Source organism: Labrus mixtus, chromosome 7, assembly GCF_963584025.1.
Source record: "Labrus mixtus chromosome 7, fLabMix1.1, whole genome shotgun sequence".
NCBI classification, from domain to species: domain Eukaryota; kingdom Metazoa; phylum Chordata; class Actinopteri; order Labriformes; family Labridae; genus Labrus; species Labrus mixtus.
The window spans coordinates 4,664,748-4,682,747 of NC_083618.1; the positions used below are offsets into that span (position 1 = coordinate 4,664,748).

The 18,000-nt window shown below is 39.9% G+C and overlaps 1 protein-coding gene across 1 annotated transcript; it reads right to left on the bottom strand.

The window, feature by feature from the left end:
* Positions 1-2,091: 2,091 nt before the first annotated feature.
* ell2 (elongation factor for RNA polymerase II 2) lies at positions 2,092-17,592 on the bottom strand. Its single transcript, XM_061042245.1, has 12 exons — positions 17,398-17,592; positions 13,887-13,934; positions 13,548-13,672; positions 13,273-13,436; positions 10,123-10,382; positions 9,558-9,682; positions 8,573-8,645; positions 7,799-8,489; positions 6,766-6,838; positions 5,683-5,854; positions 4,931-4,975; positions 2,092-4,791 (listed from the first exon to the last, which is right to left on the bottom strand). Exons 1-12 carry the CDS (start codon positions 17,569-17,571, stop codon positions 4,675-4,677), a joined length of 2,067 nt encoding a protein of 688 aa, XP_060898228.1. The 5' UTR covers positions 17,572-17,592; the 3' UTR covers positions 2,092-4,674.
* Positions 17,593-18,000: the final 408 nt, after the last annotated feature.

Below are 18,000 nucleotides of genomic sequence, written 5' to 3' on the forward strand. Positions count from 1 at the left end.
TGTTTATTCAAGAGTCCTGTGTAGGACCATTAAACACCAGTCCCTTACAAACAGCAGATTCATTGTCTGGCCAAAGACAACTAAAGAAATCACCTGATCATAGACTCTACAGACTATGTTCCTGAGACAACATATTCTGTGTTCACATCAAGTTGGTGGTAATTTAATAGCATGTGAGCTCATCTAAAATAATATAAGGTTAACCATTTCACAAACAGTTCCTTTACAAGGCAGGGTACAGAGGTTAGCTTTAAAGGACCCTTCTGAGTTGATATTGAACCCTACTACAGGGGAGCTTATTCCCTTAGCAATTAAAACAAATCAATCAATCACCAAAGCCAGTGAGAATAAAACAGTGTGAGAAATGTGGGGCCCATCTGGATCTGGGGTTGCTCAGTAAGAGAATAAATCTGATCTTGATATATAAGTGTATTTGTTGGTTTTATGTGTATTATGTGTAATTCGAGGCCTCCCAGTGGACAAGTTTGACCTCTCGTGTCTTTGCTGGTACTGTCACGAGGGTAGTGTCTTCTGACCAAAGAAATCCTCCTGCTTTCTGATAACAGTCTTATGTATCTATCATTCAAAATATTTTCTGTGGAAAATTAATTAAAAAAAAAAGAAAAACAACAATAGCCTTTGGCAGTCGTTACGGTCATTACAAATTGCCATAGAGCCTATAGAAATACTTGATATTTATTTTGTAGGTCGTAAAGAAGCATCAGTATTCATTTCAGCCTGTTACATCACCTGGAACTCCTCAAAGGGGCTTTAACAACCAAGATCTGCAATGAAAATCAATCTGCCAGGACTCCAGCAGAAATCACTTCCCTGAATGACTTGATGAATTACGGCTTTATTTGCATTTGTTTGCATGTACATATCCAGCAGCTTCTTTTCTCCATCTCTGATATATCAAGACAGGGGACCAACTGAAACCTGCTGTTATACATTACAACTCAAAAGTTTGTACGGGTGCAAGCTCAGGAAAGTTGTTGACCAGTTTTCAGAGTTAATAGAGTCACATTTGATCATGACGACATAAACATGGCCTAAGAGAGGATGCAGCCTGGGTAAAGTAGTTCATAATCCATGTTTTTAAGTTGCTGAATGAAGCAGCCCCCACAACACACAAATCCTCCACATCTCTGCCATCTGCTGTAATTCCAACATCACAATCTCACGGCTGCAGAGGACCGCTACAAAGTAACTTAATAAAGTCACATTTTAAATAGTGAGAGAAACATTTTGAAAACCAAAGTCATGTTTTTGAAAGTGAGTGAAGCTCTGCTGCTGCTTATTCAAACCAGTCTCACCAGTTTTAACAGCTACAAAGATACACTACAGAGAACCTGCAGGCAAGTATGGTATGTCCGGTCAGGTTTTTATTTTTTCTCAGACACAGCAACGCTTTATTTCAAGCTGTGGCTTCCTTTTTTTCTTTAGTTATTTATCATCAGTGTTGGGTATTTAGTTTTATCTATATTTGAATGTTTCCTGTGCTTAGTTATCTTATTGTCATTAGAATATTATATATATTTGTAATACCATGAAACAGAGAAAGCTGTATCAGACCTGATTCATTTATTCTTATGTTCAGATGACTCTAATAAACGGGGATGTCTGCATATTGTTTCCTTTCATGAAGAGATCGACTTGATAAAGTGCACACTGATGTATCGTTTAAATGTACACTAAAGTTGTACTGGTCAGTGTGTAATATCAGTATGAAAATATATATTTTTTTAACCATAAATCAATAATTGTTATCTAATGATAGCCTCTGAGTGTCTCTCATAGCCAACAAATCTGGATTATGGTTTGTGACAAAACTGCAGGGACCTTAAAAACTCAGCAAGGAGGTTATTCTAGAGCAAGCACACCAAATTCAGATGCAACTAGCCCTGTGCTAACGTTGAAAGATAAACACTGCAGTACAGTTCAACTTGTTCATAACAATGCCTGCATATCATGCTTCACTTGAAACACATTAGATAACACTGACTGTTCAGTAACAAGGCCCTAAAAGCATGCACATGTGAAGAAAATTAATAACTGGAAAGGCATTCAAAAAAGGACATAAAACAGAGATTCTCCAGGTAAAACTATGTTGATTTTTATTCAAATGTCTTGTACATTTTCACGTGGGCAGGATCAGACTTCACACTTGATTTGAAGTGGTTTCTCATGTCTAAACACTGCCAGGGTATATTTAATGGTCACTTCCTCATTAAGACTCTTGATCAAATCTCTCCCCCTTCTCTCTCTCTCATCACAATGACTCTCATAATGCGGACTCTTGATGATCAGACCCAGTTTAAGTTATTCTGTTGTTTTTTTGTTAAAAGACAGAAGAGGACACAAGCTGTGATGACATCTTGACGGCTGCACAAGTAGCATCAGCACCAACATACATTTTTGAAATGGCTCCTGGGAATCTTTGAATTCTTGGGAATGACGATATCGAGGGAAAACAGGAGAAATAAACCAAAAGACTGACCCTGTAGCCCACAGCCATATCAAACATAGATCTTTAGTAGAGCCTGATCTCTTGTCGACTTTTCTTTTTTTTTTTATCTGCTATTGTGACGCGTCAAAGAAACAAGTGCTGATTTTTTTTTGTCCAGTCATCACATGCAAGCTAAACCGAATTTGTAACTATGCTTAATTGATTCTCACAGCTGAAAAGAACAGCCAGTCTGCTGCAGAGACTGACTGTTTGTCAGAGTGCCAAAACCAAAATCTGTAGGAATAAGAACTGGCCAGTGTTTACTTGAATCTGTTTTCTGGAGGAAAACTGGAGACCTTTTCTGTCCTCATTAGCCACATATAAATATAAAGAGGGGTTGACCACTATGCAAGTATAGAGTCAACACCTTTCCATTGTCGATGTTTTGAGGAGCTTGGTTGATCAGTTCCAAGGTTCATCCTGAAGTGTTTAAAGTGTTTTAGTTTCTGAGACTCATGCTGTACATCAACAATGTCTCCTTAAATTAAGCCCCTAATTAGAACGTTTTGCTCCGTAGATCCAGTACCAGAAAAGTATTTCAATTATTTTGGCAAAGACTTCAACACAGATTTGTAAACAACTTTTCCCTTGTTGAAATAAAGACTTTAAAGAAGCGATTCATCCATCAAGTGAACTGAAATTGGTATCAATGTTGAAAAAAAAAGATTTCACTGTTCAGCATAACTCAAACTGAGGATCAAATCTGTTTGACATCTTAATACAAATTTGTCCTCTGGTGGATGACACTTTTTGGCTTCTTTCTAAAACAAAAACATAAATCATTGCCACTGGATAAGGCTGAAGAAGCAGGCACAGTCCCACAGTCTTTTCCAGGGTCTTAGAAAATAAGGAGCTTCTATATCTCTTCTATTAAGATCAGGTACTGTTACTCCAGCCAGGTTGATCCTGAGTGCTCCGGCTGGTTAAACACTGTAGCAGCTTTTTTTTGTTTTTCATATTTATCACTTTTGTCTCCACATTTCTATTATTTTTTTCTCTTTTATCTCTCACTCCACATAATGCACAACCATACAAACACACACTCACAATTTGTAACACTCCTTCCAGACGCCACATCCTTTCTATTCTCCATCACTCCAACATGCACAAGCACACACACATACATTCATACACACACAACCTGTTTCCAGGCAGTTTTAGTTCCTTTGTGTTGCCTGTGGACCCAAAGGGTCTGCCTAACTCGACGTTTCTCAAGTGTAAACACCTTAAGGCACCCATAATGCACAGTGAACGCTAAACACTGATGGTGCAGGGAATACTGCCCCCTATTGACAAGGGGCTCGTACTTCTTCAGTTACCCCACTCTCACAACCCCATATTGCCATTACAACTAAATTAACAATCCATGCACACATACTGTTGTTGCTTCTCAATCAGCTCATTGTGATTTCTCTCCTGCCCGTCTCATTTCCTTCCTCTTCAAACAGCAACAACAGCAACACGCTGCAGCAAGGTCATCCAGAACAGTTATTAAGAAGAGAGAGGAAATGAGGCAGGAGAGACATCAACGCCAAATGAGATGACAGAATGGATCTGGCGTGCAAAATGGCTTCACAAAGTCAAAACACATAAGGCCCGCGGTAATTTTTTTGCATTGTTTTCAAAAGTTAAACAATATATCATCTGCGGACTCTTCTTTTGCACTACGAGTCCCAAAATAAATAGTTCTCCCTCTTTTTTTTTTTTTACTTAAATACATGTTAATATTTTCTCTGATACTCAAAAATAATTTTTTTGTTCTTTTTTTTTGCCTGAAGATAAAGTCCTTCAAAAAGGTAAGAAGAGTCGAAGTATTTCCTCAAACCCCTTCACACATGCAGGAAGCTCCTCCCACTGGTCCAGTGGTATAAAATTCCACAGGAGCTCCTTGAGAAATAAGGAAAAAAAACAAAATCGAGAAAGCAAAAGATGGGGGTAAAGAAGTCAAAGTGAGATTTTCACTATAGGCAACATTGAAGCCAGTGGAATTCAAAGATCGGAAAAGAAGGAAGGAATGAAGTAGGATGAGGGGAAAAGGAAGAGAGGTGTGTGTGGGGGGAGGCAGTAACTGAAGGGGAGTTAAATAACAGCCAGTTAAACTCCCCTTCCCGGTTCGACATTCTGCTCTCAATACTGATCAGTGACTGAAACTGTGTGCTGTGCTCTCAGCACCAGGCCTGGGCTCTGCGCTGGTCAAAATCAGCTATTAGCCGCTTGATGTGGGCCAACTTGTTGTGCAGGTACTCGCAGCGCTGTTTATCCCCGTGGTAGTTGGGGCTGCGCTGTAAAACAAACACACACATTATGTCAAAGTGCAGCTGGAAACTCAGTCAAACAACAAGTCTTGATGTGTTTGACAAGAACCTACAAATCGAGTTAGTAACAACACCATCATCAGTTAAAGTCCATGAAAGTACTTACTTGTTTCATCTTTTTGTACTCTTTAAGGACTTCTTCTTGCACCTTCTGTTTTAATGAGAAATGACATGTTTAATAGCATGCACATCATTGACTAAACAACAACTAACATATCATACATTCTGTAAATAAGGAACAGGGAAAACTCATTGAGCAAGTTTGGGTGAAGATGTTGACAAATGCTACATTCAGCTTCCACTGAAATGAAAACTGTATGTCTCTATGTGATCATATGGCACAACAGCAGCAGCCTGAAAAGAGGCGGTGAATGTCTGATGACTTTAAATACTTCACTAAATGTGCTGCATGGTGGCTGCACAGCTCAGTGGATCAACAAGCAGATGTGGAGTGTCGAGACTATTAATAATTCAGATTCATTATAAATAAAAATAGTACATGCCTTCCTGCTTTCTGTGTAGCACCACGACTTTGCACCAGTTTAATAACAGACAACTCTGAACAGTCGGAGGCCAAACACTTCATTAGATTTTGTAGAAATTAACTACAACCCAAGTAGATATAAAGATGAAATCATCACAGAGTGTTATTGTCATGATCATGGGGACACTACAGAGGTTCGATGATACTATGGCTGTATTCCTTCTATGACTCGAGAGTGCTCACTGCCCCAATATGAAAACATTATGACTTTTAACCAGTTCTTTTTTCTTTGTGTTGATAAAGTCGATGAAAAATCTGGACTACAATTACAAATCCCCCACAAATACTCAAAACTGTCAGTTTCCATGAATTACCTGGTATTCTTTTGTGCCGGGTGGCAGCTTCCTGCACTGAGCATCCAGCTGAGTGAAGCGGCGGTTGATGTTCTCCACACGGGCGTGCAGCAGGCGGTACTCATCATACTCTGCGTTGAAGTCGTCCTTGAAGCTTTGTCTCTGGTCCATGGACACCAATGGCATGTACTTCCTGTGAACACAGTAAATCATTTTCTACGTTAAAAATGCTGTAATGTTGAGAGCAAAACCAAAACCAGTTCTTCACACTAAGTTAACAAACCCCCCTTGTTTTGAATACACATTACTAAATGTCAGAAGATTTAAACAACGGTGACAATCATGTTTCAAATCTGTTGAGCTTCTCCGTCTGATCGGAGATGAAAAACATAGACCCTGCACTTCTGAACAATGATGAGGAGAGCGCAATAAACAGCCCTTAAACAGCAATTGAGGAAAAATACCACACAGCAAAAATTAAACATCTGTTTGTTGCTGCATATCCAAGCTCCTCTGGCAGCTGTGGCTCATCTCTAAACCGGCAGGACGGAGTTTATTGGTTTATTTGACAGGGCCATGCACAACACAACTGTCGGGCCAGAGTTAGCTATAAAGCTAATTTAGTTTGATCCACAGCTCCTGCAGTCACATGTTAATGGTAAATATATATATATAGTATAGCGCTTCTTCTAGTTTTCTTACTACTCAAAGCGCTTTTATACCGTAGGTCACACTTACACATTCACACACTGATGGCAGAGGCTGCTATGTACAGTAAAGTTGAGGTTAAGTGTCTAGTCAAAGGACACATCGCCATGTGGCTGCAGGAGCTGGGGACAACTTCTTGTGGAAGAGTCAGTTGAGACAGCCGCTCCTTTCAAAGTGTCCTTGGGTAAGACAGTGAACCCCAAATGTCTCCTACTGCTACGTGTTAATGGGTGAATGTGACGTGTGGTGTAAAAGCGTTTTGAGTGGTCAGAAGACTAGAAAAGCACAATACAAGTTTATGGTCTGTTTTCAACCTGTGAGACAATGACCCAATGAGAGAGCTGGAAGGTAAAGAGGGTCAAACTGAGAACAGTTAGGAATATTAAGGTTACTCACACTACATAGTCGGGTATCTCATTTGTGGAGGAGAATTCAGTGGATTGGACTGGCTTTTCTTTAACTGAAGAATCTGAAGGGGAAGTAGGAAAGAGTAAATACTGAATTTATAATTCATAACACACAGAAACAGCATTGTTAACAGCATGGTTAGCTTAGAAAAAATATAAACAAGTTATCTGGTTTTAAATAGCTTAAGTTTGTTTTATATTGTCTTTTTGCTTTTGAAAAGTGTGTGCATTTTGAAGTTTTATTTCAGTGCCTCTTCCAAATACACACACACAAAGGCAAAGAGATTAAAAATATTTTAGCCAGGGCTGAAAATGCACTGAACATTAACGTGAACCCATGGATAGTTATCAATTTTTAAACGCCGACAACACACACTTGTGACCACAGACTGAACATGTGGCTTTGGTCTGAGCTCGTCTTTAGACAACATACAGTGAATCAGCCTAATCAACAATCAACTGTGTGTGATTGAGGGGCTGTAAGAGACAGAACAGAGATAAACAGTGAAACACAGGGAACAACAATCCAAAGTCTGAAAGATAAACCAACTGGATGCTCAGACGGGAGGCACGCCAGTCACAAGACACATCAAAGCTGCTTGATTGAGTCTGAACACAAAAAAAACCACACTCACATTATAGTTGCCTCTGCTATATTACATTAAAGACTATACCGCACATTTTCCTATTGTTAAAAATATATTTAATTTTCTAATGCATGTTTGACCAATGACCTCTCCGGGCTTATCCTCTAATGCAGTGGTTCTCAGCTGCAGGGTTGTGTAGCCGTTTTCAGTGTTGTATTATATTTGATGTGATCCTGCTTTTTTACAAATGTCAAACCCTAAAGTTCATTAGTATTTTCCAACAAAATGACAACGTAAACGCTGCTGAGAAAATTTCTATGAGGAAAAAATTAAAATAAAATAATCATCAACCTGAAGATGTCTGATGGGGATGACGCTGTAATTTAAGTCCTGATACAATTAAAGACATTGACAAAGCCTTGGACAGAAACAAACCTTGATCTTTTGGAGGATTCTTTTCAATAACTTCTCTGCTCTCCTCCTCAGCACTGCGTCTCTTTTTTGCTTTACGAGTTTCTTCACTTGGAGGACTTCTGGTGTCTCTTTCAGTCCGTTTCCCTTTCTCCCTCTCCCGGTCCTTCTCTTTGTGCTTTTTGGATTTCTTTTTAAACTTCTTGTTGGTGCTGCTGGACGAGGGAGGGCTGCTGATGACAGTGGAGGTAACTGTGAGTGACGTGCACAGAGGAGGAGGAGGAGGAGGAGGAGGAGGAGGGCTTGGGGAGATGGCTGGTCTGGGGACAGGGACAGGGTGACGGAAGCGGTCCGGCAGGGTCCTGTCAGGGGGGAAAGGGCTGGGAGAAGGGTCTCTGCAAGAGGAACTCTGGTCTATGGGCAGGTCCTGGGTGCCACAGCCCTCCGGGGTGCTAGGTGAGTTGGAGTGGGAGGCTGGGCTGGGCTGCTGGTGAGAGGGGGCAGGAGGGTGGGACGAGACGGGGAGATGAGTGGGAGGGCCTGAGGTGATGTTGGAGGGAAGGGACGAGCGTTTAGAGTTGGGGCTGCCCTCGTCCTCCCGGCGCTCAGTGGAGGATGAGGAAGAAGATGCGGCTGGCCCTCGATTACTGAGGTGGGAGATGCGGGCTTTCTTGGGCGCCAAAGGGTCAAAGAAGTCCAAGTCTGGAGGCCGCTTCTGGAGGAACAACGAGGATTTAGCTTCAAAATGATATATAAAATTGTGTCTTTGAATGTGTATGATTACTTTTACTTAGATACCTGAGGGGATGTGGGGGCATTGTCTTTGGGAGAACTGCTTGACAAAGGGGTCTCAGTAGGAAGACCTAATTTGCTGTTAAAGAAAGAAAAGGGTTGGAAATTGTAAAAGATTGTAAAAGATAGTAAAAGGTAGAAGAACAATGGCCATTAGGGTCTAGTGTGGTCAACAATTATTACATTGGATCTGCTTAAGACTGTAATTACCAAAAAAAAGTTTTTACAAGTTGTCCTCAAATTGAAAGCTCATGTGTACACGTGAGGTTAAGCTCCTTTGAACCGACAGCAGCTGAAGATCGACACGTGCCAACGAAGGGGAACAGGACTATTCACAGTGTATGGTTCAAAATTATTTGGAAAATCTTCATTACAAATGTCTTATGAGTAAAATGTCACATTCATGGGGGTTTTTTTTCAGGCCAAAGAGAATCACAATATGTTTCAGTAAGTGCTAAATGGAAGCTTTAACAATATTTAACACTTTATAATAAATATTAAAAATAGAAGTGCAAAATAAAATCGCAAATGTTTACCTATAAATCAATAACTGTTATAAAGTCACATGTGATTTAATGTATTTTTCTGTTATTTTTGCAGCACCATCTCAAGCATCAGGTGAGTAACATTCTCTGAAAGACAACCGTTTCAGTATGACATAAGCCACTGATAAGATGCAAAGTGCTTCTCTATTACTCAAACTATTCATTAAGTCAGCTCTCCTTATGCAATTGAAGATGGCAGTTAAAGATAATGTTTTTTTCCTAGAGAGAGAACAATGTTTTCCAAAACTGATTGCCTCATAATTTATTAAAAATAAAACTTTAGGATTTAATGTTAGTAACAGTTTTATCTGACAACAGTCACTGTTCCACCACATTAAAACAGCGCTTAGACCTTTCTGTAGATACACTACATAAAATGTTTTTATTCATTGAGATAGTTCTTTAACATTCAGTAAAGCAAATAGCAAAACTGGCTGTTTTCATACCGAGCCAGGATCCTGTCAATCTGGGTCTTCTCATCCTCAGAGTACCCAGGCCAGTCTCGCTGGACATCACGAAATATAAAGTCCTTCAATGAGTATGTGTTGTCTTTGGGGTTCAAGTTTGCCACCTGTTTTTTTGTAAACACAAAAACAAACACACACGTTTGAAATCAAATTCAGTTGAAGTCTAACTACATTAGAAACTTCACACTTCCTGTGCTGGTCTAGCATCTGTGCATGCAAATAATGTAAATGATGAGTGGGGGGTTTTGTTTCATCTCAAAGAGAATACATTCTTCATAATATGAACCGGATTTCCTCACGCAGATCTGTGTGCCAGGATTTCATGTTTAATTAGGTTTTCTGGTTTTTGGTATCTTATTAGAAATTTGATGAACAACAATGTTTAAGTATGACATGCTGGATTATCAGCTCTGTACACTTTTATATTTTTATGTAAAAAAAAGGACACGTTAACAATGTTTACATCCATGTTAAGCTGCTTTCTGAATATTGACAGGAGCATTATAGCATTAAGAAAGAAAGAAAAACAGGATCCAAACAGCACCTGTTGCAGGGTGGTCCCCAATGAGTTCCGATCCTTTTGGTTGATACCGTCCCGCTGCAAACGGGCGAGTACTTCCAGCTTCTTGTAAGACCTCAGCGCCAGCAGGTGGATGATGCGGTCCCGGAAAGGCCGCTGGGACACGGGGTTATTGGAAAGGCACTTACGAATAGTGTTGGCTGGGTTGATGGGTGTGGAGCGTTTGCGCTCCGGGACCACATCAGGGGCTGATAGTGCCGGCTTACGGATATGCACCTGCTTTCCTATAAACACAGAGAAAAGACACTAATAAGTCTTTTCAACTCGGAGTCGGCAGGGAAGTTTATTATCAAATATTCTTACATTGTCACATGTTTGCTCAACAGCACCCCTCACATCCCCACCCATTGAAAGACTAAAGGAACAGGAGACAAATTACATGTTTGATTCCACCTATCAACTCGGACGTCTTAGCTAAACACAAAGAAATTCCCCTATGCCATTATTTTCAGAAGGTAACACATGATGCATGCCTGAAAAGAAGCCAATCAACTAATAGAACGAGGAAGTTGAAAGGGCTGATGAAAACCCAATCACAAATAAAGGTTAAACTAGAATATTACCTCATAAGTCTACTCAAGTAATTTCAGGAAAAAGAAAAAAACCCAATCTGCATCTATTTTGGCTGCCACATAAATATTATTTGATAACATTTTAAAGCTAGGCGGTCTAAACTTTATTGCTAATTATCTTTACAAAGATGCTACAAGAAGAGATCAGCGCTAAACTATACTGTTTGCTAGACCTCAGTTCTCTTTTCAAACCAAGACTAGTCTGTAAAACGCACTTTAAAGAAAAAGTCAAGGTGTACAAAAACGAAGACACCACTGATCTTTGTTGCTGAGCATTTAATGAGTCAGGGTTCCTGCACTTTTTCCTATACTGCCTCATGGCTGTTATGAAATTCCAAAGCTCTTTAAAAGATTAAGGCTAGAGAGAGGAAGAGAAAGAAATAACTCCTCCCCTCCCTTTATGTCAAAAAGTGGAGACGAGGAGCCATGGGAGGTGGAGTAGGCTTACAGACTTTGGGTTGTCTTACAGGCTAATGGCCGACTGCTGCAGGTGAAAAGCTTATGTAATCGTGTACTCCTACAGGAATAATCATTCATACATCGGGAAGGTATAGATGACACAAGTATAGGAACCTATAGAGCGCTACAAACTTCTACATTAAAAATGAATAGGGTTGTGCAGTTCTATATAAAAGAAAGGTTAGAGCTTAAGATAAAAAACATTAGTTTGAGACTGTTACCTGAAATTAACAGCATGTGAGAACAAGAAGCTGAAGGCCCACTTTTGCATTAGTAAATAGGGTGCTGACTCCAAACCAGCTGCTACAGGCTCCTGTCCCACCCCTTTTACTCTGCTGCTCCTCTCGTTTCCCAGTTTCTATCTGGGCCACTTGATGCAAATACATCCCCAGGGCCCCCATGAACAGTCCTGAGGAGGTTTTAAGTTGCATAATAATGTTATGGACTGAACAAGAGTATTGGTTGTGCTTTACTTGAAGAAATCTTTGACAAGGCTTCACATTTAAGAAATGGGTTCTTAAAGGTAGCTTAATTTGGCTTGAGATGTGGATAAGCCCAAAGGTCCTGAAGAAGTACTAAAGAGGTCATCCCAACACTTAGATAAATTGTGCTAGAGCCATTAGACTGATTGTTCATGAATACAAATAAAGAGGGATGATCTATCAATAAAACAAAAATAATATAAAATTGTTTCCTGCATAACTTACTTGCCAATCACAAGTCTTGTGTTAACAGTATCAGATAATTTAGGGGGGACAGATCGAGACACCTGTGAGGATCTGCTAAGCCTTTTTTTCTGATTTAGTACAAATGCAAATAAAGTAACATTTCAGTTTCATGTTTCTTTCTGCTGTAGAACATTCTCGATGTCATTTTAGAACTGACATTAATAACAGAAAAAGTTAACATTGAATGAATTTGAAATTCCACAGCCAAGATATTGATAATAGACATCACTTATTAATGTGGCCATATACTATTAGTACTTCATTTTTTATTGGTGTCCCTAACATATGTTTTCAAAAGAAGCAACCTGATGCAGTATAAAAATCCTTTATTATCCCTGTTAAAAGGATTTTTATACTGCATCAGAGTGCCTCAGACTTTCATTTTAGACTGCCTTTCTTCACATTGAACTTTGTTTGTAATCAGGACAGTCATTTATTTATAAGCTATATAAAAAAAAATGTTCCTAGTGGTGATACTAACAGCCCATCCAATGATTTGAAATACAGGATTGATCAGTGGTATGTTTGTCTCTTATCGTGCAAAAGTGATGTGTCTATCCAATAGTTCCTTCTCTTCCTTTGAGGTTTGCTTTACTGGGATGCTAATTGTTTTATTTTTACCATATTACCTTGTCATGAAACTAAATCCGCACTTTCACTGTCATTCATTGTGTGTATGCATTTAATCTTAAGAAATGCACAAGCTTGTCTTTCCCGTCCAGCAGCAGGTGTTTAGTTTGAAGTCTAAAAAAAAAAAAAAGCATTTTGGCACAAGACATAACATCACTCAGATCATATTTCTCACATCCTTTGCCCTACCTGCTCCGAGTTGGATAAGACAAATGGCTAAAGCTAAGTGGGTAACATGTCGAATTTAGATGACAAAAGAAGACTTTTCCTTGTACTGTTGTGAACCAGGAAACGTGGTGTTACAGAGGACAGGAAATTGGTCTACATGAGTTATGTTCATCACATATGAGGAAAACACAAAAGGTTAGTCCTAACTGGCTGTAAGTCATGCTAAATAAAAGCAATATGTGGTGCCATTACTGGGATACTTTCTGCATCAGCCTGGCAGGCCTTGTGTCAATAAAACAGAAATAGCCACCTTCGGCCCTTACCAGTCAGACTGCTAATCTGGAAAATACTGAGACGACAAAATGGCTTAGTCAGTACCAATAATGGCTTTGTATGGAACCAGGATGTCAGCTTTCACCTATTCAGTCTCTCAAAAGGGCAGAGCTTGAAAAGAGAGGAGAGGTGTTGATTGGACGTAGAGCAATGCTGGTGTCCGGGGATCCAACTGACATTTGACAGCAGCTAGTTCACCAGTGAGACTGTAGTGGGGGTCTTACCTCTGTACTGGCCTCCAGGCTTGATGACTTTGGTCCCACGTTCACGAGTGTCTTCCACCGCCTGGGCCATGCGGTCCCGGGTCACCTGGTAAGAGTCATTAGTGGCGCATACAGTGACCTTGTCCTGTACGGTTGCCAACAATGCCAGGTGTGAGGCCCCTGAGCTGGAGACAAAGAGAGTATGAGAAAGAAAAAGTGAGGCTGAGTGGATTACATTCTAGCAACATGGGGTAAGATAGAAACAGTAGATTCAGCTGACCAGGGATTGCCTTTACCTGGACATGTACTGATGGATGCACTCAAAGCTTCCCTGAGGGTTGTCCTTGCCCACATTAGACAGGTAAAAATCAAAATTGTGGAAGTTGTCAGGGGAGGACTCAGTCTTGGGGATCTTGATGCGCTGTCAAAAAAAAACAAAAAAAAAACAGTCAACATTGCATTATAGTAATATATTTCTCTAATAAAGTAGTATTTTTGTCTTAACCCGTCTGTATATTTCTTGTTTTACTGAATTATTTTCTACAATGCTAAAGAACCAGCATTATTCATTCCACATTCACATTGTGGCTGTGATTACACATCTGAACCCCATCTTCAGGAGAAAAGGCACTTACCCCTTGGAGTCCCTTGAACTGTATTGTTGGCCGCAAAGAAGATACATTCTGAAAGGGGAGACAATAAATAGTTCAATACTTGAAATATGAAGCATTATCGGTAGAGTAATATCAGCTGGGTGAATATATAGAATCTGGAGAATGTTATATTCTTTTCAGAACTCAAAAAGTGTGGTTGTAGAAACAGCAGAGCTGTAGGGAAGTGTCACACCAAGAACACAGCATACCTCAGACTGCAAGGCTTACAAAAGTCGTTTTCACATATGCACTCCTGAAATATCTAGATTATCTGATAAATGGCTGCAACTAGTGATTACTGTCAGTAAATATTCTGCAGATTAAATTAAGTATGAATTAATACATTTCATTGTCAATAAACTGTCCACCAGTTCAAAAATGGTCAATTGTATTTTTTGATGCTCAGAGGGATGTCAAATTGCTCGTTTCTTCTATAAACACTTTCAAACCTCAATTTATATAAGATAATACAAAAAACGGAAGGTGCCTCATATTTAAGAGGCCTTCAATTGTATTTTTGCTTTAGTTTTGGGACACTGGTGGCGCAGTCGTTAGTGCGCACTCCCCATGTATGGAGGCTATAGTCTTCCAAGTGGGCGGCCCAGGTTCAAATCCAGCCTGTGGCTCCTTTCCTGCTTGTCATTCCCCACTTTATCTCTCCCTGATTTCCGACTTTATCCACTGTCCTATCTCTCCATTAAATGCACAAAAAGCCCAAAAATAAATAAAAATAGTTAGTTTCAATTATCTGGTAGTTGCTACAGAGATCATAGGTGACTAATACTTGATGACTGTTCACTGGCAGCCACAATTCAGCTCAAAGTGTCCTTAAGTTTAAATCTACAGAGAAACCATGCTAGTCAACTTGACCATTGTGGTCTCTTTCAGTGGTTATAGGTAGGTGGTATGTAAAAAGGTTTGCTTTTATCTGCATGGTAGCTGTGGAACCTGGACAGCACTAAAATAGAGCAGATATTTTGAAGACGGTATTTTTGACTTGACTGTGTATGTTTGCAGGTTTGTATTGGAGGCTACTTGAAACTGAGTTGACAACCACAAATATGCAGTGGCTGCTCTGGTGCTGCACAGGTTAGGATGAGAAAGCAGAGGACTCTACTTCTTCAGAGCTGAAGTCAACAGAAGAACCAGTTGGCTAGAGTTCTGAAATGTTGCGTCAACTGGTTTTAGAGGAATGTGCATTTTGTCAACAACAGCCTCTCGGCATTCCTGGATATTAAAATATGCTTGCTTAGTCACACTTGAAACAAGATGCAGATACATATGAATTGAATGCATTCTTTAGTCAGACTAAAAGAACCATGTCATGGGTGTTAAAGCTAAGCTGCACCAAGCCACTGACTAGCTCCCTCCCCCACTATCCATACTCTCACTCACACACAGTTCTGATCACATTTCACATCACCACAGAAAGACAAAGATAGCCAGCTTCCATAGTTCGATGACTGGTTGAGCTACAGCACACATTACTGAGAGGGAGAGAGAAACAAAAAGCAGGCAGTTTTGGCTGCCCAGTCAGCAAGAGATGGCAGGCTGCCGTTCAATGCAGCATACAGACCAACATTACCACATCCAATAGGCTGTAGCATTGGCTGTCACACAGGAATTCATTCATATGACCTTTTTGCTTTTTCAGGTGTCAGAAAATGACTTATTTATCATTTTCAATCAGCTCTTAATCCACATTTTCAACAAGTTCTTTATTATTTGTAGCTGACGGTGAGCAAATGTTGCACAGAGAGTGGGTTTTGCAAAGCGTGTGGCATATTAACATACACACAGACACAAATCCATGTGCCATAAAAAGCAGTGACAGGGACCTCTGATAACCAGAGCCCCATGCTAGGCTCCAGTGCATCAACCCTGAGCGGACATGGGCCCAGGCAGTGTGTTATGTAACTGCTTTGTTGATGGCTGGGTGTCCGTCAGGTAACTTGGCTTCTCGCCACAGCAACCCAAGACTGCAGAGGTCTTTTCAGATTAGTTCACCTGTGTAGCATCTCAACAAGATTACACTAGTTGCACAGTTCAAGATTAACAAGTTATATTTAATCTGCACAGTTATGTAGTGCCCCATTAGCACACTGAGTTGCTAAACCTTCTCAATTACTGGTGTTGTCAAGCTCAGAGGTGAAGTGCAGTACATGTAGCCTACAGGATAAAGTTTGCTAGCAAAAATGTAAATGATTAAACGGTATTTTGAATCCCATTACATATGTAGATAATAATATGTCTTGTACGTGCTTTCAATGTGGCCTCTGTGATTATTCTTTTCCCTTGTCGCCCCAGTATTGTCTTTATTGCATGAACTGCTTTGATTGTGCTTTGTTTGTGCCTGCTCCAAATGTGTGTGATATTATGTATCTTTTCCTTTAGCTTAGGCCTGTTGTAATTATAAATGTAATGTATTTTATTGTATTTTAAATCTTAACAATTGCATTTTAGGTTGCCTACTGACAACTGGCCGGGGACTACAGCTGGAAATTAGCTGTAAAGGCTAAAGCTGTTTCTTTTACTGTAAAAGTAAATTAAAGGGGACTGTCCACCAAACAATAAACAAATAAACTAAACTAAAAAACTAATAGCATGTATGCTAAAACCAATTACTAAAACCAATATGCAGATTTTAAAAATGCTTTTACTGCTGGCCTAAAACTGCTCTACTCACGCAGCTGGAAATAAGAGTAGGCCTTTTGCAAAAAGTTGTCCAGCCATTTAAAAAAGCTTGAATTAAATATTTGTTCCACTTGAACCTATAAAGCATTTACTGATATAAGTTACATCCTGTACCTCCAAATGAAACATTAAGAGAAGGAAAGAGACGTCGTGGCAGGTTTTTAGTGCTAACCAATAGTTTGCATTGAGTTAAACTTTTAGCCATATGGTAAGCTGATCTGTCAGCCACACGCCTCAAACACCACGAACTAGTTATCCAGTTACATTTTACTTTAACATGTTTACCCTGCTCATAACATCGTCCAATTAAAGTTTATTGTTATAATAAGTTGGGCTTTCATGTTAAACTGACAATTTCTGAATTTTCTTAATGACAAAGCGTGAATTAGTCGACACCGTTTTAAAAATACCACTTTCCTAGTTTGGTCAAAGTAATATTTGTTTGGCAATAAAAAATGTATTTGTGTGGCCAACGCAGCACAGACGGTTCAGTCAGCTGGAGCTAACAGTGGCTAATCAGACTGTCCAACTTTGCTAACAGATCTTTTTAGGTAAAATAATACTTGTCAGTTCATAAAACCCAGACAGAGCGAACGACTAAGATCTCGTTTAACCTTTTCAGTAGATTGTTTAAATCACACAAGACTACTATGATGTAAAAAAAGAAAGGAGAAAGTAGCTCTGTCAACTGCTTAGCTAACTTTATAGCTTTAGCTGTGCGTGGCAGTCCTGAGACAAGCTGTGTCAGCCCGTCAGTCCCAGCTGGTTTTTCACCTTTAAATACACGACTTTCACTCACCATACAATTTTGGTGGCTCTCTATGGCTCTCAGTGCTGTCTCGGTCAATTTGACGTGCAATACAGTGACTCTGTCTGCGCTCTCTGGGCCACAATTTAATCCGTATCTCCCATCCTCGGAGAGCGCCGCCATCTTTACCAGCCCTCCACCATCGTCCCTTTGAGGCTTGAGCATTTAGCAGCTCAGACTCCCTGTCCCTGTGCTCACTGTGGCCCGGGGAGGGACTACAGCTGCTGCCCAAAGGACTCACACAAGAGGATTGGTCTTAACTTGCTAGCTTGTCAGTCAAAGTAAACCTACAGTTAAACGAAATAGTTCTTATTATTATAGCCTACTTTAGTTTACTATGCTGAAGTATGTGTCTGGGAATAAGAAAATTCAGAATTTTAGTTACAAAACTGGGATTATGTGTCCATTAACGAAACCAAAACTGCACAGGGACCTATTTGTTGTTTATTAATGCCTTATTTGAGGAAAACTTTTTCTAACTTGTCTCCTTTTCTCTAAAAGCCCATTGCCCCTCTCTCAAACACAGTAGCTTAGTTAGGCCTACCTCTTGGCAAAACTGACTCTGCCTGCTGTGTTTTGCTGACATGGTAGAAC

Excerpts from the sequence above, each read along its gene's own strand:
- ell2 (XM_061042245.1), bottom strand. The coding sequence starts at position 17,571 with ATGCTCAAGCCTCAAAGGGACGATGGTGGAGGGCTGGTAAAGATGGCG. Across the intron at positions 13,673-13,886 it reads AGTTCAAGGGACTCCAAGGG|CGCATCAAGATCCCCAAGAC; the intron begins GTAAGTGCCTTT and ends TTTTTTTGACAG. Across the intron at positions 4,976-5,682 it reads CCGGCACAAAAGAATACCAG|AAGGTGCAAGAAGAAGTCCT; the intron begins GTAATTCATGGA and ends TCATTAAAACAG.